Here is a 23194-nt window from a genome sequence, read left to right as displayed (position 1 = left end):
AAAGTGGTACCATAGTACTGTAAACTTGTGTAAAGTGTAAAATGTTACACATTACACTCTAGTGTGTACCTCTGTCCTTCTTCCCCTTCCACTGCATGTACCAGTATTGACAAGAGGAGAAAGTACCACAGTAAAGTTTAATGTGCCATATTACATCTGTGTCCATAACATCACCAGAGTCCATAATATCGCCACCTTGAGAAATAGTGTGCTTTAAGATATTTTTACTGCAACATACCCTAGGTATGTACATTTGATGTGTGAAGGAGTGCGTACAAAAGTATGTTGCAGTGAAAATATATTTTTAAGCACACTGTTTCTCAAGGTGGCGATATTACGGACCCTGGTTATATTATGGACACAGATGTTATATACTATCTAACCCTGCATTTTCAGTGTTCGAAATACCTGTCTGCAGTCTGCAATCTGCAGATAGATTTTCAAGATTGCAGAAGAAAAATTTATACAATCTGCAATTTTGCAGCAGGAAAAATTGGCACTAGCGATTTGGCGCTCTTGGCCCCAAGGACAGACAACACTTATTATATATAAGCTCTTGTTCTGAAACAACAGGAGCTTCTTCACTAATTTGCATCAACCTTGTCTTGACTTGTCTATCTTTTGTTTCTTTTTGGACTTCCAAAAAGTTGTCTTCACTAATTTGCATATCAATCAATAGTTCATGCTTATAAACCTGCAAGATTGTAGTATGGAGGCTTGTGTATTTGCAGAAAGTATTTCCAAATTGCAGAACAAAATTTTGACTCTTCTGCAATATTGCAGAGCACTGAAAGAAAGTATTTCGACCACTGATTTTGTACTCATTAGTACCTCTATTCTCCAGTCTCCACCACCACAGGTACCAGTAGTGAGGGTGAGGATGGTACCACAGGTCCTGTCAGCTACTGTGGTCTCCTGGAGAACCTGCTGTTAGATGTGGAACTGCCAGAATCACTGCAAACTCTAGTAGCCAAGTAAGTCTTGACAGACAGATGACAGAACATTTTTATTTAGGCCACACCAATTTAATTTGTTGGTTGTCGGATTTTTTCAGAAAAAATATGAAGCGACAGGGCGAAAAAAAAATAAAAATAAAAACAGGTCTAGGCATCCTATTATAGGCTTAAATGCTACAAAATGAGCCATTAAGTCAACACAAAAGGCTGGGTTAAAATTTAAACATTGAATTTTGAACTTTTAATCAAACCACTGCAATGATAGATGGGAAAACTGTAACAACTAGGAAGAAAAGGACTTTCCTCAACTGTTGGGGGCAAAACATGAGCATTTTTCAGTTGATTCAGGACCAGAATCAAATTTTTTTTTTTGCAAATCAGAAAAAAACGAAGAGGCGAATCCGAGAACCAACAAATTAAATTGGTGTGGCCTTATTTAGTCTTCAATGACACCTGGGTAGCTCCTTCAGCCAATAGCTGATTTCCAAGGAGGCCCAGGGGAAATACAATATGTAAAAGAATAATAGATTATACAAAGTACATAACAAAAGATGTAAATGAAAGCAGTATAACTGAAAGTTATACATAAATAAATGAATAATGCGAACTAAGGGAATTTACAAGAAACATAACTTCAAATCATAATCATCATCAAGTTAAACGATTTCCGTTCAATATCATTGGAGGTCAGAGGTCATCTTAATAGCTGCCTTGAAGTGTTTTAAAGTTGGAATCTGCCTTTCTTCTGCTGGTAGTCTATTGAAGTACGTACCTTGCACCCTTTTGTCCTGGCTTGTTCATACTGAGAGTAAGCACGTCGGCAGAGGGTACTGCGCCTGTGCAAAACCCAGATATTTTACGGTTTTATTTGGATGTTTCGTCAACGTTGCTTCAGAATTTTGTCTGTTGCAGAGGATATCTTTCCCAACACAACATTTATAAACTACAGACGGGATGGTAACCACATATGCACGGATATGACCTTATGTGAGACGTTCTGCCGAGAGCTATGCATAATTCATTACGGGTTTCGCACAGGTGCAGTACATTCTGCCGACATGCTCTGAGAGGAGGGCCTGCAAGCCCTTTTTCGTAAGGCGTAATCAGGCCGTTTTAGACTTCGTAATTCGTAGGCAGCCTCCGCAAAAATCAACGTAATTCGTAATTGGACATCAGCCGCAAATTGTAAAGTCGTAATCAGCTCTGAGACTTTAACGTAATTCGTAATAGGCGACGAAAATTTTGCGTAATTCGTAATCACTACCCCCCCCCCCCTGCAGGCCCTCTGAGAGTAACTAGTACAACTCTTAGTGTGACCCAAAATTTCCCTTTTTAAGATTTTGCCATTAATTTTAATAGTGAATGTAAGCAATGTGCACGGCAAATTGGTACAACAAAATTCTTATGGATCCGGAGGGTTGCTAGAAAAGATACATGTTCAGGTTTTAAAAGTTGAAGGGAAATGCTCATTAGTATTTCATCAATTTTTGTTTTGTTTTATGTCTTTTCTTCAGAACCTTGTTCCAGGACTACCTTACAGTTAGAAGTCAGATGACAGGGAAGTCACCATCAGCAGTGCAGTCTCTGAATGAGAGGGCGGGGCCTATTGTCAAACTGATTGACAGGAGGTACCCTGTTGCCATGGACACCATCCTGCAGATCCACATGGGTCAGAGTGCAGAGGAGGTGTCTGAGGTTTCCCATGATGCCGAGCATGTGCAGGAGTTTGTTAGCCTGTCACTTGCAGGGTTAAAACACCAGCTGGTCCCTGAAGCACAGACTTCCCTGGTGCTGTCTCTTAACCATCCAAATGCTACTGTACGCAGAAATGCCGTTAAACACCTACCAAAGGCCTGGCAAAGGCAACAGGTATTGATAAAGGGTTAATGCCCCGCCCCGAGGTGTATATGGTAAGGTAATCCCTGGTCAGGTGCGATAACCAGGAAATTTGGTTTATGAGGTGATTATCGCACCTGACCAGGGATTATCTCCCAATATACACTGAGGATAAGGTGGGGTGTTAACTTTTTATGATATGGCCTATCCAACTGACACAGTTACAAATGTATTTGACACAAATTCCTATATAACACATAAACGCTTTAACACATTACATACATTATGAATACATTTCAATATACAAAATGTATTACAAATATACTTTCAACTTAACAAAATGCAGCATGGCAACAAATCATATATGGGTGTCGAACATTATGTTAATTCTTTTTTGTTCAAATTTCATATTGTATTTTCAAATAGATTATTCAAAGTAAAGTACAATGCATTGTAATTTGTATAGTAGAAAAAACAAAATGTATTACAAGTTTTCACATTACTGTTAGTATCCTGTCCCCTGTATAATGGTATGGTCCAAAAAGTGGTCGGTTATTCTAATAACTGCATTCCCATTTGATGATAACAAATGTCATCCAACTGTGTTACAGGGAGAAGCTGATCTACAGTTTGTGAAGGATGCTCTGATCCAGAGGCTTGGAGATGATGATGATGATGTAGTGATGGCAGCACTAGATGTTCTGAAGGTATTTACTCTTTACTCTAAGCAGTGTAAATTTGTCAATGTTATTAAGTAGTAAACAGTGTAGTCTTAGTTAAACTATACTTAGGCCATGTTGATTTGATTATATAGATGACATCCTCCGGGAGCCCCAAAACTGATGCGCGCGTGCGAATAAAAAAAAAGTTTTGCAAAAAAAAAAGTTGTTTTCATTATGAAATCTACGTGGTCATGAGGGTTGAACAAATGGGACAGAATATGGTTTGGCAAATAATCTAATCTTCAAGTTCATTTCCTTACAATTTCTTCTTTTTTTGTTTGATTTTGGCATTCTACGACATTGGTATAGTTTTGACTTATTTTTTTGTAACTTACGGTATATTTTTTGCTCATTTTACAACTGTTTTGTACGATTTACAGAATGGTTAAAACCTTTTTTTTTTTGGAAACGGCCGAAAATTCATGCGCGCGCGGATGTCATCCATATAATCAAATCAACATGGCCTTATTGTTTAATACTGAGGGGATGGGGTGTGATATATACTGCAGTAACCTGTTATGATCAAAGACCTTGTATTTATTATTAGAAGAGTGTGTGAAGTCCAGCCAACTACTGCCTCAGCCCCTCAGGGCACCCTGCAGTAGTAATCAAGAAGTACTGGATAATACTGTACTGCTACTTAGTGCTGTGTACATGTATCTAAACCCACATTCAGGTCCAGGTCTGGATTCAAGTCTAGAGGTTTAGGTTCAGATCAGGACTTGTACATGTAAGTCTGAACCTAAACCCAGCAGGGCATATAAAAAATACAGAAGGGACTTCTCAGTGAAAATTTCCCAATGGAAAAGGGGGCATCTTTACCACAAAATTTTGTAGCAAGCACTGCACTACATGTACCAGGGTTTAGAAGCAAGATATGTTGTTTACGGGATACATCTGGGAAAAACTGTGGCCCTCAGTTAGAGGGATACTGGGCCCTACTAGGGTTTGGGTTGGCGTTAGGAAGAGCATCCAGCCGTAAAAATCCTGCTTCAAAAAAAGACTTGTACTAATGGTGCAAGCACGCCTAACCCCCAGTTGGGGAAAAATGACGTTGAAATTCGGTTAAAAAAAAAAAAAAACAATAATTTATGGAGGCCGACGTGTTTTCTTTATTTTGCAGTGAAAATATTTTACTATTGAAGATTTCAGGTGGTTGAGAACAAAAAGGGGAATGTGACATGATTTTTTTTTTGTACGTTCAGGGTTTTTTTCGATTTGAACCTTAACATTTTTACAAGTTCGGAACTAGTTCCAGCAACCTAGTACACAGCACTACTACTACTACATGTACTACTAGTCTACTACTACTACGGCTAGTCCACTATTAATACTAGATAGTATAATTGTAACAGTCTCTGTTTTATACAGTTTTAGTAGTTAAGCTTGACTATTTAACCCTTGTCTCCAGGACCTGCCCACCTTACCAAAGGAAGGACTTGAAGACTCGTTGATTCCATTACTCCACCGGAGCGACGTGAGCGAATCAGCGGCCGACGTCCTGACCAGCGAGGTTCTCCTACGGGATAACCCCACCGTTCACGACAAGGTGGCGGTCGCCGTTTTACCCCTCATGTTCGTGGTCGTCCCTGATGCCAAGTCTGCGGAGGTCACCACGGCCGCCATGTTAGCGCGGTCGTACTTGTGTCAGGAACATCCGCTACTCAAAGGGGCCCAGCAAGGTACACATGATGGTGCATGTAGGTTGAGAACTTTTCATTGAAGAGTTTTATCAGTCACGTAGGCTTAACAGTAGAATATTCTTCAATCAGTGACTGTTTTTGAAGGTATTACTTGGCCACACCGATTTAATTTTATGGATGACATCCTCTGAAGCCCCCCCAAACTAGTGCGCGCGGGCGAATAAAAAAAAATTCTGGCCAAAAATAAAAATGCTACTAAACCACAGGAATACAAAGCTGGTATTGTGAATTTGCGGAAGTACTTAGCGACGTATACGACAAGCCGGCACTTGCTGGCTTTTTGCGGCATTTATGAATCGGTACTGTACGTATGTACTGAGGTCTTGAGTCGTGGAGCTTCGAATTCGATAGCCTGGGTGCTCGGCTCCGTTTTGTCGCTGACTACCATGGACTACCCAGGCTAAGAGCCAGGCCAGAGCCTCAGTGGAGGTGATCTTTTTTTTTTTTTTTGAGGACAACAGGCGAAAATCAATGCGCGCGGGGATGTCATCCATAAAATTAAGTCGGGGTGGCCTAAATTCACGTTCCTCCAACTCTGCTGACTGTACACCTTGATCACGGAGTGACCTAGTCTTGCGAGAACACGAGACTAGGGAAGCCAGAAGATTTACACAAGTCTCGACCAAGTCTCGTGTTCTCGCAAAACTAGGTCACTCAGTGATCAAGGTGTACAGTCGACACTGAAAATTTGGAGGTATGTGATTTTACCTTCAAAAACAGTCACTGATTGAAGAATATTCTTAGGCAGGCGGACTAATGCATGCACCTATGGAACAGAAATTTTGGGACCAGGATAAGGTGGTTGTTATGGCCAGGTGCTGGCTTGTCAAGTTTAGGAGGTGTTTAATCGGACAAGTTTGGCGGTAAATCTATATAATCTATATTTTGTGGAAATCAGTGCAAATGTTCCTCCCATTTTTCTTTGTACTAACTACATGTACCTTTCTTATTTCCCCAGCATGGAGCCATCTGAGTCAAAGTAGTGATGTCAATGTTGTCATGGCAACAGCCAATCAGGGCCTAGTCAGTCATCTTTCAGGGAACCTGGCAGCCATGGAACCAGACATGAGGCAGTCCATGGTGCTTTTCCATTGTCTCTTTTTATATTACCTTTAGGCCACACCATTGTCTCTTTTTATATTACCTTTAGGCCACACCAATTTAATTTCTTGGTTAACGGATTTTTCTAGAAAAACAATGGAGCAGGCGGGCGAAAAAAAATAAATTATTATGGCCCAAAAAAGTATGATAGGAACCATGAAGTGAACACACCAGGCTGGTTCAAAATTTAAACAATAAATTTTGAACTTTTAATGATCTTACCATTGCATTGAAAGATGGAATAACTTTAACAACTAGGAAGAAAAGGACTGTTTTCAACTGTTCAGGGCATAATATGAGTATTTTGCAGTTGATTCTGAATTTTTTTTTTTTGCAAATCAGAAAAAAATGAAGCGGGCCTTTAGGCCTTAGCACACTAAAGTAGCCATTTTGATACCTGTTCTCAATTGTTATGAGGATGTTATGGTGACAGTCAATACCTAAATGTTAGAGTGTCAGTCCAATCATTATCAATTGTTAAAGACTGATATTTACTAATTTGAAAGCAAATATACAAACCTCTTTATTGGGCAGTTGTTAGCATTTTCACTTTGTTTTAAAAAAATAGACTGATCCCAAATGTCCATCACAATTAGAAGTTCAACCAATGAGAGAAGGGCTAATTAGCGGTTCGACCAATGAGAGAGTGGCTTTGCATTTCTATGTTTTGACGGAGGTGGGCGGGGCTTCAGGATCAGTCTATTCATCTGCAACTATCAATTTTTTTTCTCTATTTGTGTTCTTAGGTACAAAAGCTGTACGAGGCAGCAACATCTCCAGCAGCGGTTTGTGGGAATCTTCCCATGGTTGTCAGCTTCATCCTGGCAAATTTGATCAGGCAGCTAGACCCGGGCGACCAGGGGGCCTTGTGTCAACAGGCACTGGATCTGGTCTGCAACAGGCTGCATCAAGTGGGGTCTTCAGAGGACGGCAAGCCATTGCGTAGGGTTAAGGTAGGGTGAGAAATATTTCAGAAAAATTCCTGCAGTTCAACTGAAGGGAAATATCTATGTTTACCCAAGGAAAACATTGTTTTTGCTCTGTTTCTTCTTCTTCCATTCTAAAACACTAACCTCTGACCTGGTCAATGACCTTAACCAGACTTTCTGTCACCATGGTAACTGGTGTTGGGTTACATTATGTTGCAATTTTATAGTAGGAGGGATTTAGACTCCTGTCACTATATATGTAAATGTGTTTGGGTAGTAAGAATTAACTAACAGAGCAGACTATATGCAAGGGTAAACATTATGCATTTGCTTTGAAAATGTTAACCTTTCTAGTTTAATCTTGCTTTAATGTTATATGTTCTCACAGTGTTTACTAGTACTGGCAACAATTCAGCATCTCTTTTGCTGCCAAGGTCTTAAAGACAATTCCAACTTGACACCATGAAATTACTCCCCCTTGCAGGGTGCACAGGATCTGCAGAACCTAAAATTTCTCCACACCAAGGTTGCCATCATGCCACAGAACCTAACAATTCACTACCAGAAGATGAGTCATCAAGGCTTGGGACCTGACAGTCCACAGTTTGTGCCTGTTCTTCTGTGGCTACTGAACAACATTATAGTCAACCTACATGTGCCAGCAGATTTGACTTGTGAGTAGTCATGTTAGAATGCCATTGGTCTGTCTTCTTAAGGCCATGTTGATTTAATTATATGGATGACATCCGCGCGCGCATGAATTTTCGGCCGTTTCCAAAAAAAAAGAAAGTTTTCAACCATACTGTAAATCGTACAAAACAGTTGCAAAATGAGCAAAAATATACCGTAAGTTACAAAAAAGACACCATACCAATGTCGTAGAATGCCAAAATCAAACGAAAAAACACGAAACTGTAAAGAAATGAACTTGAAGACTAGATTATTCGCCAAACCATATTCTGTGCCATTTGTTCAACCCTCATGAGCACGTACATTTCATAATGAAAACAACTTTTTTTTTTTGCAAAACTTTTTTTTATTCGCACGCGCGCATCAGTTTTGGGGTTCCCGGAGGATGTCATCCACATAATCAAATCAACATGGCCTAACTTGTGCCTGGTGTAATGTGTTGTGGCAATAACAGTTGTAATAGGTCCTTAATAGCATTTATGCAGAAAACGTAGTTCAAATACTGTTCTAATGCATAATTAACAATATATAGATGGTGTTTAGCACCAAGGACAGGTGTTATTTCATTTGTATGGATAGTGTTCAGCTCCTAGGACATGAACATGTTTCAGCACCAAGGACAGGCCTGTTTGTTGATGGTGTTCAGCACCAAAGACATGTCTGTTTGTGGATGGTGTTCAGCACCAAGGACAGGCCTGTTTGTGGATGGTGTTCAGCACCAAGGACAGGCCTGTTTGTGGATGGCGTTCAGCACCAAGGACAGGTCTGTTTGTGGATGGTGTTCAGCACCAAGGACAGGTCTGTTTGTGGATGGTGTTCAGCACCAAGGACAGATTACTGTACCAGCACCAGGTTGCTGTACCAGCTTCCCTAACCTATATTAAATGCTGTCTGCAGCTAAGCAGTGGTGGAGCCAGCAGACAGCTGACCCTTCCCAGAAGTCCTACCTGTCCCTGCTGGTACAACTCTTTGACCTTCTAGTGACCTTCACATCAGGGGCAAAAGCTGACCACCATGTACAGCACTTTAGACAGCTCATGCAGAACTTCCTCAAGGTGACCTCTAACACTTCCTAAGACTTGATCATAGAATGTAACATAACACTGTTGAATTCACACTCTAGTGTTGCTAGAAACTTCATTGGTCCTAGGAAAAAAATGTTGTGTTTTCTGTTTCAGTTCTGAAAAAATTAGTGCCGGTAGGTAGGGATTATCTTTTTTTTCTTGTTTTTTCATTAGATTTCTGCAATCTCTAGTGATTCAACTTATACAATGCAGTTTAACAAAGTAAAACTTGCATGAGGACACTTATATTTCCAATATCAATGTTTGAAAACCAATTGTACAACATTTCTTCACTCAGGTGTCAGATCATGAAGCTAGAAAAGGTTGATAAGCTCAATCAATTTATGTCCCTTGCAGGGGTCCACCCCAAAAAGGCTAGGGTCGGCAGTTTTTTCTAGGGTCAGTTGGGATACAGGAAGTACAACTTTTTTTCCTAGGCCTTGTACATACATACATTGTATGCACCTAGCACTAGTCATTTTCCTAGAGTGTTGTAGGGTCGTTTCCAAATTGTTGGTTTTTTTTTGTTTGTTTGTTTGTTTCGCATATCCAGTAAACCACCTTTAGGCATAACACACCAGTTTTGTACATGTACATGTACATGTAAGTACAAGCTGCACTCACACCGGGAAGGTCCCCTACTATTTTCGATAAGTGCGGTGGGTTCTTTAACGTGTGTGGGGTGTGGCTCTCTCCAAACACGGGACCTCCATTTAACGTCCTATCCGAGGGACGTCCCTAACCGAAGCTAGGTACTCATTTACCAGTGAGTGAAGTGAGGAAAGTCGTGTAAAGTGGCTTCCTCAAGGGCGCAAGATCGGTGACATGGGTAGGATTCGAACCCGGAACCTCTCGGTTCAAGGCCGAACATGCTGCCGCTATGCCACACGACCAAATAAGCTGTTTCCAAATTGTTGTTGTTTATCTAAACAAAACCTGTCTTCCCAGGTGCACCTGCCAGACACAGCCTCCTTATTCAGGTTCCTGTCCATGTTGTGGGTGTGTCACCATGACGACAGCCACACCCGAGCCCTGGTGCAGGTCAGGGCGCTCCACATGGCAGCTGTGTGTATCAACAGCTCTGGAGACAAGGCAGCGTCTAAACTCATGGGCAAGGAGTCTGGTGGTATGATATTCTTTTAAATTTTCTAGGTGGTACCCCCAAAAAAGCCCGGAATCCTACCAGTAACGGTGCACACCCCAGTTCTTGCGCGACCGGGGTCCGTGATAGTCCGTTGTAAAAAAGTGACAAAAGGGTTTTGAGGGTCCAAGTTTGAGGTGACATTTCTTATAAACTGCCACGAAGTATCATTAAACATTAACATGGCTGAAGAGTGTAAGAAATGGTGTTTTTGGGGTGAAAATTTCTTTTGGCTCCGAACCTTACTTCCGGGTATCCTTGCGCGCCAAGTGTAATCCGCCCGTTTGACCTAGATTTCGCTCTGCACTTTCGTAGGGGTGCATTTGCAACCCCTCGCGCCGTGGACTGTTTAGAAAATTACAGTACCAGAATTTTGTTTATAATTTACTCGGGTATAGTCAAGGCTTGGGTCTTTCTGCCAGCATCAGTCGTTTCTGCCGGAAAATTTTTTTTCTATGGGATTATCCTACGCAAAAATTCGCAATTTTGGGTATTAATTTTGGAGTGAAAAAAATGATTTTTCCGTTGATTTTACCAAACTTAAAAGGTTTAAGAAACCAAACTCAGCTGGTCTTGTAGCTGAAGAGATATCCTTTTGTCCCATATACAGTCATTCCGAATTATTCCACGCCAGAGACGGTCGCTAGATTTGAGGGTGTGCAGCTTCCAATCGAGACGCCAAATAAACTGGGGTGTGCCCCCGTAACCATTTTCCATCACAATGTAATATTATATCTTCTTTTATTTCCATTTCAGGGTTGGACAAGTTTTCAAAAATCGAGTTGCCGTATTGGCCAAGTATATTTCCACTTCCCCAAACCAATTTTTCATTTGCCCAAAATATTATATAACATTTTTATATGCATTTTTAATACTAAAAATTATTTTCTTTCAGAGTTTATAACATATTATTCTGTGTCCATAATATCACCATATTCCATAATATTGCCACCTTGAGAAAAAGTGTGCTTAAAGATATTTTTACTACAACATACCCTAGGTATGTACATTTGAGGTGTGAAGGAGTGCATACCAAAAGTATGTTGCAGTAAAAATATCTTAAAGCACACTGTTTCTTAAGGTGGCGATATCATGGACTATGGTGATATGGACACGGATGTTAATGCTGCATGCTTTATTTATCAAAATAAGGTGGTTTGAGACTTTCTGTTTGTGATTTTCTGACTTAATATAATATAATATTGGCAAAATGATGAGTAATTTTGCTCCAAACACCATAGTGGCCATACATGTACATGTACTTTGCATCCAAAAAATTTACTTGCCCAACCTTGTGGAAATTTGTGTTCCACATTATATTCTCTGTTAGAAGTAACACTGTCACTAGCCTAACTGTAAAGCAAAGAAAACAAAAACACGATAAACAGATGAAGAAGAACTTTATTGCGCAACAGATGTAGCGGGTACAACGTATGGCAAAATGATACATACATAGTTTGTGGTGTTAGCATACACATATGGTGGTGTTGAGAATATCTAACAGTTCTACTAACTGTAATAGGAATCTGGTCTGCTTCATAAACATGTATTACAAAAGAGAGACACTAATTATACTAATCTAACTCTATTAATACAATGTAGTAATAAATTGTGTCAGGAATGAATTACATTTTCTCGTTTTGTCATTGAATTGTGTACAAATTGGCCTACATAAGTGGAAATGTTGACAGGGCATGATAGTAACATATAGAATATCTCTGTTTTTGTATGGGGTAGTGTTATATTGGTCTTACATGTAATATGTTGTAACAATTTTCGTCGGTTTTCATCATAGGTTGGGCAATCTATTATAAAATGTCATTCGTTTTCAACGCCTTTTTAACACGTGGGACACAGTCTCTCATTGGCTGGTGTAAACATGACCTGTGATTATGCCCCCCTCCCCCAGTGCTGCCCTCCCTCCTAGTGACACTACAGCATAGAGTCCCTGCAGTCAGGGAAGCAGCAGTGGCAGTGTTGGAGGCACTGTTAAAACAGTCAGACGGTTCCATGTACGGAGAAGTCCTGGTGAAGAAACTTGTCCATGCCAGGGAAGAACTGGTAGCAGACAACAACCACCTGAAACAGGTAGGTTTAACATCCGTGTCTAGTGCTGCATACCGGTTCACTGGACTTGGATCCGGACTTGTAAGAATGTTTAGGTTCGAGTCCAAAAAAACCTAAAAGTCAAGAAGCGAGTCCGGACTTATTACCATAAAAGACCATTTTACATATCCCTTTTCTTTCCAAACCTTCTCAAACCCACCGTAGATTGTAAAATATTTGATGCAAAATGAAGAAAACATTGCCATCAGGCATCGTCAAGTACCGGCCTCCATGTTATGTGGCCAAAGTTTTACCCAGACAACATTGCGAGGTTGCCAACATGCAATTTTGTATATGCCATGGGTTTAGGTCTGGACTTACAAGTCCGGAACTGAACCTAAACCTCTGGACTTGAATCCGGACCTGAACCTAAAATTGGGTTTAGGTATGCAGCACTATCCGTGTCCATAACATAACCAGGGTCCATAATCAATCAATCAATCAATCAATCAAATGGTTTATTTGTAAAAAAACAAAACCTTGTAGCCATCAGCTAAATTGTGTCTTGCTGTACAATTTTGATTTTTGACATATCTGGCATAACACACTAAAATTACTAGTTACTCAATAAAATCCATATCATTATACATTGACATACTTAAAAATAACAGATACAATTTTAACATTAAAACTAAGAATTACAAACATATATTGAGTACTAACACAAAAATATACAAAGTAAATGAGACTAGAGGACAGACTAACCACCTTAGAAATATGATACACATTATTTGGAGGAATTGTTCAATATGCGAACCAGGTATGGTATTGGAGAGTTTTTCATGGAGAGTTGGAGAGCTTTTCATAATATCGCCACCTTGAGAAACAGTGTGCTTTAAGATATTTTTACTTCAACATACTTTTGGTATGCACTCCTGCACACCTCAAATGTACGTATACATGTACATACCTAGGGTATGTTGCAGTAAAAATATCTTCAAGCACACTTTTTCTTAAGGTGGCGATATTATGGACTATGGTGATATTATGGACACAGATGTTACATGTGAAATATCCATGTCTAAATCTGTTCACGTACATAAAAATATATTAGCTACTAAACAAACTTAGTCTAGTATACTAAGGCCCAACCATATACCTGCACTAGAAATAAAAGCAGTGTAAATTTGTCAATGTTATTAAGCAGTTAACAGTGTAGTCTTAGTTAAACTATACTTACTATTAGTACAACCATTTGTACAGTTTATACTGGAACATACTTATAGTCTAGTAGTATACTAAGGCCCAACCAAATACCTGCATTAGAAATAAAAGCATGCAGCATACGTGCTATGTACATTTGTCAATGTTATTAAGCGATAAACAGTGTAGTCTTAGTTGAACTATACAATGTACTTACCCAGTGCATACAACCGTTTGTGTTGATTGTAGGTTGTAAGATTAGGCCATGTTGATTTGATTGATATATGGATGACATCCACACGGGCATGAAGTTTCATCCTCCTCCCCCCTAAAAAAATTGAACCATACAGTGTAAATCATACAAAATGAGTGAATGTATGTAGTGTGTTTAAAAAAAAAGGTATTGGAAAATGATACTAATGTCATAGAATGCCAAAATTAATTCAGGAAAAGAATAAAAATTTGAACTAATGAAAATAAAGTCAGAGTCTGTATTTTAATTATTTGTGTGACTGTTTAGTCATTTGTTCAACCTTTATGACCACATAGATTTCATAATGAAGGAACCTTTTTTTTTTGCCAAACTTTTTTTATTCGCACACGCGCATCAGTTTTGGGGTTCCGGTTCCCAGAGGATGTCATCCATTTAATAATCAAATCAACATGGCCTAAATCATAAGCTTTACAATGTCTATGAAAGCTGACATTTCCAATACCTAATATTTCTTTCCAGGCTCTCCATGTCCTTTTTAAGCCCTTGGAACAGCCCAAGCTGCCTGTGAGTAAAGCATCTCCAGGCAAACACAAGCAGAAGGCTGAAGCTAAGCAGGCAGTGCTCCAGGCTACCTTGGACAGCCTGCTGGGTCATGTGACTGCTGAGGACACCCCTCCTCACATGAAAGTTGGTTTACTGGAAGCCCTGCAACTTGTCAACAGTCAGGTGAGGAGATTGTTTGTCACCAATATTAAACAACAAATGAATGTAGTGTAGTCTTTTCAAGCTTATAGAAAAAAAAAAAATAGTAACTTGAATGTCAGAAAGGAATTATAAACTTTCATTTGTTTATTAAAATTTTGTTTGTTTTGCATAACCTGTAAACTACCTAGGCATAACACACCAGTTTTGTACATGTAAGTACAAGCTTCGTAAGACCAGATTGTAAGGTTTGAACCACTCACATCGGAAAGGTCCCCTACTCTTTTAGTCTACTCTCTAATAAGTGCGGTGGGTTCTTTAACGTGCGTATGGTGTGGCTCTCCTCAAACACAGGACCTCCATTTAACGTGACGGTCTTATCTAAGGGACGTCCTTAACCGAAGCTAGGTACTCATTTCCAGTGAAGTGAGGTGACATGGGAAGGATTCGAACCCAGGACCTCTTGGTCCTGAGCCAAACATGCCATAATCGCCAATATCAACTACATTGTAGTCTCTTCAAGCTAAAGAAATTATTGTAACATGGATGTCATAAAAGAGTTATAAACTTACCATGGTAACGATATATTTACTATTTCTCTCATCATAATGATACATGTATTAATGATATTACTCTTCTTGTCACCAGGGAGTTTTGTGTTCCCTGCTGCCCATGCTGGGTGCCCTACTGGAGAAGTGTCCACATGGTCTCACACCAGAAGAAGCCGCCATCTTACATCACATCCTGGTGAGATACCAGGTCCCCACAGCTCCCCTCCTGCAGCCTTCCCATCAGGCCCTGCAGCTGTTCCAGAAGGCCATGGGGATCTGTGGTAAACCATGTGATGGTCAGGAGTCACCACAGACCATGGCTCTCAGACAGGTTCGTCTTTGCTCTGTTGATGATTTTTTAAGACTTTGAATGATGTAAATCTTTTTTTTTAGCACCAAGTTCAGCACCAAGGACAGGCCTGTTTGTGGATGGTGTTCAGCGCCAAGGACAGGCCTGTTTGTGGATGGTGTTCACCACCAAGGACAGGCCTGTTTGTTGATAGTGTTCAGCACCAAGGACAGGCCTGTTTGTGGATGGTGTTCAGCACCAAGGACAGGCCTGTTTGTGGATGGTGTTCAGCACCAAGGGCAGGCCTGTTTGTTGATGGTATTCAGCACCAAGGACAGGTCTGTTTGTGGATGGTGTTCAGCACCAAGGACAGGCCTGTTTGTGGATGGTGTTCAGCACCAAGGACAGGCCTGTTTTTGGATGGCGTTCAGCACCAAGGACAGGCCTGTTTGTGGATGGTGTTCACCACCAAGGACAGGCCTGTTTTTGGATGGCGTTCAGCACCAAGGACAGGCCTGTTTGTTGATGGTGTTCAGCACCAAGGACAGGCCTGTTTGTGGCTTGTCTTCACCACCAAGGACAGGTCTGTTTGTGGCTGGTGTTCAGCGCCAAGGACAGGCCTGTTTGTGGATGGTGTTCAGCACCAAGGACAGGCATGTTTGTGGCTTGTCTTCACCACCAAGGACAGGCCTGTTTGTGGATGGTGTTCAACACCAAGGACAGGTCTGTTTGTGGATGGTGTTCAGCACCAAGGACAGGCCTGTTTGTGGATGATGTTCAGCGCCAAGGACAGGCCTGTTTGTGGATGGTGTTCAGCATCAAGGACAGGTCTGTTTGTGGATGGTGTTCACCACCAAGGTCAGGCCTGTTTGTGGCTGGTGTTCACCACCAAGGGCAGGCCTGTTAGTGGGTGGTGTTCAGCACCAAGGACAGGCCTGTTAGTTGGTGGTGTTCAGCATCAAGGACAGGCATGTTTGTGGATGGTGTTAAGCACCAAGGACAGGCATGTTTGTGGATGGTGTTCAGCACCAAGGACAGGTCTGTTTGTGGATGGTGTTCAGCATCAAGGACAGGTCTGTTTGTGGATGGTGTTCAGCACCAAGGACAGGCCTGTTTGTGGATGGTATTCAGCACCAAGGACAGGCCTGTTTGCTGATGACAGGCCTGTTTGTGGATGGTGTTCAGCACCAAGGACAGGTCTGTTTGTGGATGGTGTTCAGCATCAAGGACAGGCCTGTTTGTGGATGGTGTTCAGCACCAAGGACAGGCCTGTTTGTGGATGGTCTTCACCACCAAGGACAGCCCTGTTTGTGGATGGTGTTCAACACCAAGGACAGGCCTGTTTGTGGCTGGTCTTCACCACCAACGACAGGCCTGTTTGTGGCTGGTCTTCACCACCAAGGACAGGCCTGTTTGTGGATGGTGTTCAGCACCAAGGACAGGCCTGTTTGTGGCTGGTCTTCGCCACCAAGGACAGGCCTGTTAGTGGATGGTGTTCAGCACTAAGGACAGTTCAAAGGTGTTCAGCACAAAGTACAGCCTTTTTGTGGTGGATGGTGCACATAAGTGATTGCTGTTTTTTTTTTTTTTTGTTTCAGATCACAAAAGAGTTCTTTTCCTCGCTGCCCTCCCCTGCTGTGAGACAGGCGCTGCTGTCTACACTGTTTGACCTACAGGTCATTGCCCCCAACCCTCAGATTGCCAAGGAGATCAGCCATGTCCTCAAAGTGGTAAGCATTCCCCATAAAAAAACTTTTTCTTGCATAATCCCAAACAAAGTGAAATAAAGTTGTAACAAGAGAGAAAAATACAAAAATAGTATTTTTGTAACTACTGTATGACTTTTTTCTTGTCCTCCTTAGATTTCTCTCCAGGCTGAAGAAGTTGCCATCGAGCTGAAGAAGTTCACCCAGTCTGCTCCTTCAACCTCAGTCAGAGGGGCCAAGAAGATGAGAAGGTAACTTTAAGTTAAGGCCACACCAATTTAATTTCTTGGTTAACGGACTTTTCTAGAAAAATAATGGAGCGGGCGGGCGTAAAAAAATAAAAATAACAACAGGCCTAGGCATCCTATTATGACCCAAAATGGTACGATAGGAGCCATGAAGTCAACACACCAGGCTGGTTCAAAATTTAAACAATGAATTTGGAACTTCTAATGATACCATTGCATTGAAAGATGAAATAACTGTAACAACAAGGATGAAAGGGACTGTTTTCAACTGTTCAGGGCAAAATATGAGCATTTTGCAGTTGATTCTGGATTTTTATTTTTATTTGCAAATCAGAAAGAAATGAAGCAGCGAATCCGTTAACCAAGAAATTAAATTGGTGTGGCCTAAAGGATTTTGTTTTCTGTACAGGGAAGTTCCTTTGCTAAATTAAGATGTCTCTGACAGTTGCTATTTGTAATGGAAAGAGTTTTTCATGTTCTTTATTCCTTTGAGTGATTTAACCAACTTTTTTAGGGTTTACTTGAAACTGTGAAATTTTGAAACTTTATTCACACACAATCTTGCAGACGATAAGTCCGAATCGGCAGGCATTTACAATGAAATAGGTTTAAAACGCTAAGGAGTTGAAAATAGACAATCAATCAAATTAGGTTTACAATCAATAAATATAAATGTGATAAAACTTGTATAGTCTTCTAAATATAATACAATTCATGAGGCCACGTCAGTATACAGATTGTCAGTTCAAGTGTTTTTTTTTTTTATTTTTTTTTTCCAAGAAATTTATTCAAGAAATATGAAACAATTCAGATACAAAGAGAACATGGGTAACAATAAACTACATAAAAACCAAAGACACGTTCAGTCATGGTTGACTAAAAGTAAGAACCAAGATGGCAAGAATAACTTATGTAAAATGTGGCAAAACAACTTAAATATGCATAACACAGCAAAAATGAATAATTAATCTGAACATAAAGTTCCCCACTTACCCCGATGCTTCTCCAGCTTCCCTCTCCGAGATGCAATAAGAAACTCTGTCTTTTGGTAAAAGGACACTAATTTTTTAAAGGACTGAAAATGTAGACTTTTATATCGCCTAGAGCGAAAGATAAAGACATTACCCAGTAAAATAATTAAATTCTTTCAAGAGGACGCATTTACAGATAAGTCACCAAAAATAATCACAAACGGAGTTAATTCTAAATTTAGACCAACTTCTTGGGTTAACCATTTTTCTATTTCTAACCAAAAATGGACGACATGAACACACTCCCAGAAAACATGTATATAAGATTCAAGTGTTTGTTCAGCAAGTTTGTCAGGTATTGCAGAGTTTTGTGACAAGATGTTCTACAGATGGGAGTGTCCAGTTTATTTACATTGACAAGTGCATGAAATCTGTGCCCTCGCAGAGCCACTCTGCAGGCCAAGGTAACGCAGCGGTCAGCAACGGACAGCGAGCCGTGGCGGCGTGTGACGGTCATCCTGGAAATGCTGCAGAACAAGAAGAAAGTGCGGAGCCTGCAGCTTATCGTGCCACCTCTGTTCGCAATTCTGGCAAGGTTCGTAGTCATTGGGGCTGATCCATTATCCAAATCTAAACGAGAATTGCACGAGTTTTAAACGACTTTTACACAACTTTTATACTAGTTTTGCACGACTTTTGCACAGCTTTTAAACTAGTTTGGCCCAAGTTTTAGAAGACTTCAAATGATAAGTTAAATGCTGTCTGTACTGTATGTGTAGGGACTGACTGTTACTTATATGGGATGTTCCTGTAAGGCCTAGGAAAAAAATGTTGTGTTTCCTGTTTCAGTCCTAAAAAAATTAGGGTCAGTAGGTAGGGTTTTTTTTTGTTTCTTTTTTTATTAGACTTTGGTAATCTCTGGTGATCAAACTCGAATCTGTACAATATAGTTTAACAAAGTAAAACTTGCATGAGGACACCTATATTTTCAATGTCAATGTTGGAAAACCGATTTTGCAATGTTTCATTACATGATCACAGATCATGGAGCTAGAAAAGGTCAATCAGCTCAAAAAATTCATGTCTCTTGCAAGGGTCCGCCTCAAAAAAAGCTTAGGGTCAGCATTTTTTTCAGGGTCGGCTGGGAAACAGGTAACGTAACATTTTTTTCCTAGGCCCAATGATAACTTTTGGAGCAACTTGGTACTGGTTTGTTAGAAGGGGTGGGAAATATTTGTGACAGTTTTGAAAGGAAATGAAAATGAATGATTGTGCATTCACTGAAAAAGTCTCTACTAGTAGTAATTAGTTAGGCCACACCAATTTAATTTGTTGGTTTTCGGATTTTTTCAGAAAAAATATGAAGCGACAGGGCGAAAAAAAATAAAAATAAAAACAGGTCTAGGCATCCTATTATAGGCTTAAATGCTATGGAATGAGCCATGAAGTCAACACAAAGTGTGAGTGGGTTAAAATTTAAACATTGAATTTTGAACTTTTAATCAAACCACTGCAATGATAGATGGGAAAACTGTAACAACTAGGAAGAAAAGGACTTTCCTCAACTGTTGGGGGCAAAACATGAACATTTTTCAGTTCATTCAGGACCAGAATCAAATTTTATTTTTTTTTGCAAATCAGAAAAAAACGAAGAGGCGAATCCGAGAACCAACAAATTAAATTGGTGTGGCCTTATAGAAGAAATTTGTGTTTTAATACTTGGCAAACCTGCCAAATGTTTTTGACTCAGGTGTTTAGAGGAGGAAGAGCAGACACCTGTGGAGTACCTGAAACAGCTGGTTCTCACCTGTCTACTCAACACCTGCGAGCGTCTCTCACCTGACAATAATCCTCTGCCTCCAGGTTATTGAATTTTCTTTTAACAGTTAACAGTTTGGTTAAAAGTTAACAGTTGATTGCATAATTTAATGCAGTTCAAGGGCTACAGAAACGGAGATGGGTGTAGCCATAAGCTACATGTACCATGCCTAGCAGGGTGAACTTTATTTGATGTTTACCGAAGGAAAACATATTGTTTTTGCTATGTTTCCTCTTCTTCTTCCGTTCCAAACACTGACCTCTGACCTGGCCAATGGCCTGATTTGTTGATGTCTCTCACCATGGTAACTGGTGTTGGGTTACATAATGTTGCAATTTTATGGTAGGAGGGATTTAGACTCCTGTCTGACCATATATGATTGTATTTGAGTAAGAATTAATTTTAAGTTTAACTGATGTTTGTTCCATGTAGATGTACTTCCAGAGGAACAGTTTAATGCAGAGCTGATTGTCCAGTGTATCCAGCTGTCTGACAGCCCACAGACACATAACCAGGCACTGCTGTTACTGGGGACAGCTGCTGGCCTCTTCCCTGTAAGTATGACCATCAAACCTCTGCAGGGTAAAAATGATACCGAGTCTACTTTGAATCACAACCACATAGTGATCCCAACCTATGGCTTGAAATTAACGGTGTCCCGATGGCCACTGACCACAAAAATTTTAGCTGGGACAACTAAAAAGACAATTTCGGACATTTTTGGGACAATAGAAAAATAATCAACATCAGAATGTCACCCTTCTTTGCCATTTACTCTGCAATTATAGCGCGCCTGAAAGTCTGAACGTAAGCAAAAAAAACTAACTTCAAGTTCACTTCCTGAAAAACAGGTTGGGACAGTTCATCCTCACTTGGGGACAATTGAAATTTATTTTTGGGACAGTGCTGGGACAACAGGAAAAAAAAATTATTTCGAGGCCTGCCAACCACATAATGAAAAATCTGTGACAGTTCCAAACTCTCAAAATGTAGTAACTCATGATCAGTATGTGTTAGCTGGTGCCTAAATACTTAGGCCAGAACTGGCCCCTTGCTTCTCTTATTTTTTCCCCTCCAGACAGCACGGTTCTTAGCTTTTTGTTCTGCAAACTAGAGGGACCATCCAGCATCATAATGATTATAATAACTAAATTTGGTCCTGCCATCTTTTGGGGGGTCTTCCTCTAGGTCTGGGGTTTTCAATGTCCTGGTGGTAGTACTCTCCAAGCAGAGGTTTGGGTTTTTGGGGGTATTTTTAGCGTGTTTTTAGGCTTTTTTATTAGGGTTTCTCTTTTGCACTGAATTTTTTTTCCCACCAAACCCAACCTCTGCCACGCCTGAATAGAACGCTTGAAATTCGAACATTAAGTTCGCGCAGGCGCACTACAGAATGCCCAGTGCCGTTCTGAGCCCCGGGGCGCCCCGGCAGTAGCAGGTAAAGCACATTTACGCCGTTATTGCAATATCAGGCCAGCTCCATTGCATCATCCAAACTTGCCTGGTGCATGGTCCTGGTTGAAAAGGACCGAAATAATATGGTGTTACTTGACAATAAAGCATATAAATTCGTTGATCCAGGTCATGGAAAAATCCACCCTCTTTTAAGAATCTACACCAAAAAAATACCACACCCTCCTAACGTAGCGTATTTAAGGACGTATGCGCGTATATAAGGATAAATCCCTGTGTAACAGTTTCCGAGCACCTGTGTCCGTAAAATATCTTTTGCAACGCTCGTAATTTTGTTGCAACGCTGTCCAAATACGCAACGGTAAGCGTGATACCATGTTTTCAGAATCGAACATCACCTTTCGCACATGCAGCGTGGCACACGTACACGACAATTTGTTTTCCACCAAACGCAGCCATGGAAGTACCTGAAACGTGCAATAACTAGAGAACGAACTGATAAACTGTGAATTGTGTGGGTCATCAGGTAGTTTTACGCTCAGCTGATGTAGAGAGGTCATGCGGTCAAGGGTTTTTTTACTTAAAGGTGCAGTTACCAGGCGACGCGGCCGAATGAATTCAGTTCTTTGCCTTAGTTATTAATCAATAAAACATTTCCTCAGAACTTTCATGTCAGATTACATTCATTATCTATTTGTCTACATGGATAATTGTAAAATACATGGTTGTATATGAGTACTGGGCCACGGAGAAGGGAAAACCCCAGCGGTTATTTGATTGACCCCGTAACTCTCCCAACTGCCCTTTCGCGGGGCGGCAAATTCAGAAACCCGGAAGTCCGGTCCCGAGCTGAGACATGGAGCGACTCTGCTTTATGCGGGGAAGGACACGGTTATCAGGGGGGGTGTCGACATGATAAAGTGATAGAAATCGACGTGCCGACATGCAAGAGGCTTGGTCTGCCCTGCGGCAGCCGGTTATGCCGACTGCATTACGATGAGGCGAAGCGCACCCCCAGTGTTGCTGCCCTATACCACCCACGGGCAGCCATTCCGATACACTTATCCCATGTCCTGCACGACTGCTGCGAGTTTTCCGGGACATGGCTGATGTAACTAACGGTACATCAATTTGTACGGCGTGCAGCAACACTGTAGATGCCACAAGAACCTTCTGCGACCACCCAGAGTATGCCCCTCCCCAAAGGAGAAGAAGGGTAAGCTATGTAAAACATAATGTAAACAGCTCATTCATTCAAACAGATAGGAAACACTTGTGTTGTGTGTCTATGTGTCTTTTTTTTATTTCTTGTCTTCATATCCATCTCAATTAATGACAATGATTATTTATACCAGAACAACTTTATACCTTGGTTCTTCTCATCTTTGACACCTTGTTTATGTTAAATTAAACAACAACTGAATATCACCTTCTATATTATTATAATCCTTGCAAAAACTTTCAAGTGAGCTCCATGAATTCAAGTAGGAACTCTTAAACTTAACACCTCAGTCCATAGAAAATTTGATCCATTCCATGATGTTGAACCTTAATAAAGGTGGTATGCTTTGTTACATCTAATATGAATAAACTACCCATAAACATAACATGTATTGCTCAGAATGTAGACCGAAACAGTATGATGGCTGATCATAGCAATCTGGTCCAGGAAACTTCTTCCACACCTTTCCTTTGAGTGGATGCAAAAGGCACTTGTAGATCTGGTTTTGTGGGCTTCAGGATTCCTGATAGCAACAGAAAATATCATTATGGTCATTATTATTTCCAGGTCAAAGAAATGTCTCCAAGATTAGCCTGCATGCCTGAGGCAGCTCACCTGACAAGGGCTACCCTCCCCTCTCCAGCCTTCACCCTCCCATCTCCAGCTCCCAT

General features: G+C 40.7%; 1 protein-coding gene across 1 annotated transcript in view; it reads left to right on the top strand.

Annotated features, from left to right (window-relative positions):
* Positions 1-23194, top strand: part of LOC109476051 (HEAT repeat-containing protein 1-like) — an 80970-nt gene that overhangs the window by 29741 nt on the left and 28035 nt on the right. The window contains exons 9-25 of the mRNA XM_019776881.1: positions 845-974; positions 2471-2825; positions 3404-3499; positions 4926-5196; positions 6176-6297; positions 7065-7271; positions 7732-7921; positions 8835-8992; positions 9950-10127; positions 12052-12230; positions 14125-14331; positions 14956-15189; positions 16746-16877; positions 17010-17104; positions 18518-18667; positions 19823-19935; positions 20324-20445. Coding sequence (XP_019632440.1) covers positions 845-974; positions 2471-2825; positions 3404-3499; positions 4926-5196; positions 6176-6297; positions 7065-7271; positions 7732-7921; positions 8835-8992; positions 9950-10127; positions 12052-12230; positions 14125-14331; positions 14956-15189; positions 16746-16877; positions 17010-17104; positions 18518-18667; positions 19823-19935; positions 20324-20445 — 2939 coding nt within the window. The remainder of the gene's footprint in view (positions 1-844; positions 975-2470; positions 2826-3403; positions 3500-4925; positions 5197-6175; positions 6298-7064; positions 7272-7731; positions 7922-8834; positions 8993-9949; positions 10128-12051; positions 12231-14124; positions 14332-14955; positions 15190-16745; positions 16878-17009; positions 17105-18517; positions 18668-19822; positions 19936-20323; positions 20446-23194) is intronic.

This window comes from Branchiostoma belcheri, unplaced genomic scaffold, assembly GCF_001625305.1.
Source record: "Branchiostoma belcheri isolate BF01 breed outbred unplaced genomic scaffold, Haploidv18h27 scaffold36, whole genome shotgun sequence".
NCBI lineage: Eukaryota > Metazoa > Chordata > Leptocardii > Amphioxiformes > Branchiostomatidae > Branchiostoma > Branchiostoma belcheri.
This window is presented reverse-complemented; position numbering and strand designations above follow the sequence as displayed.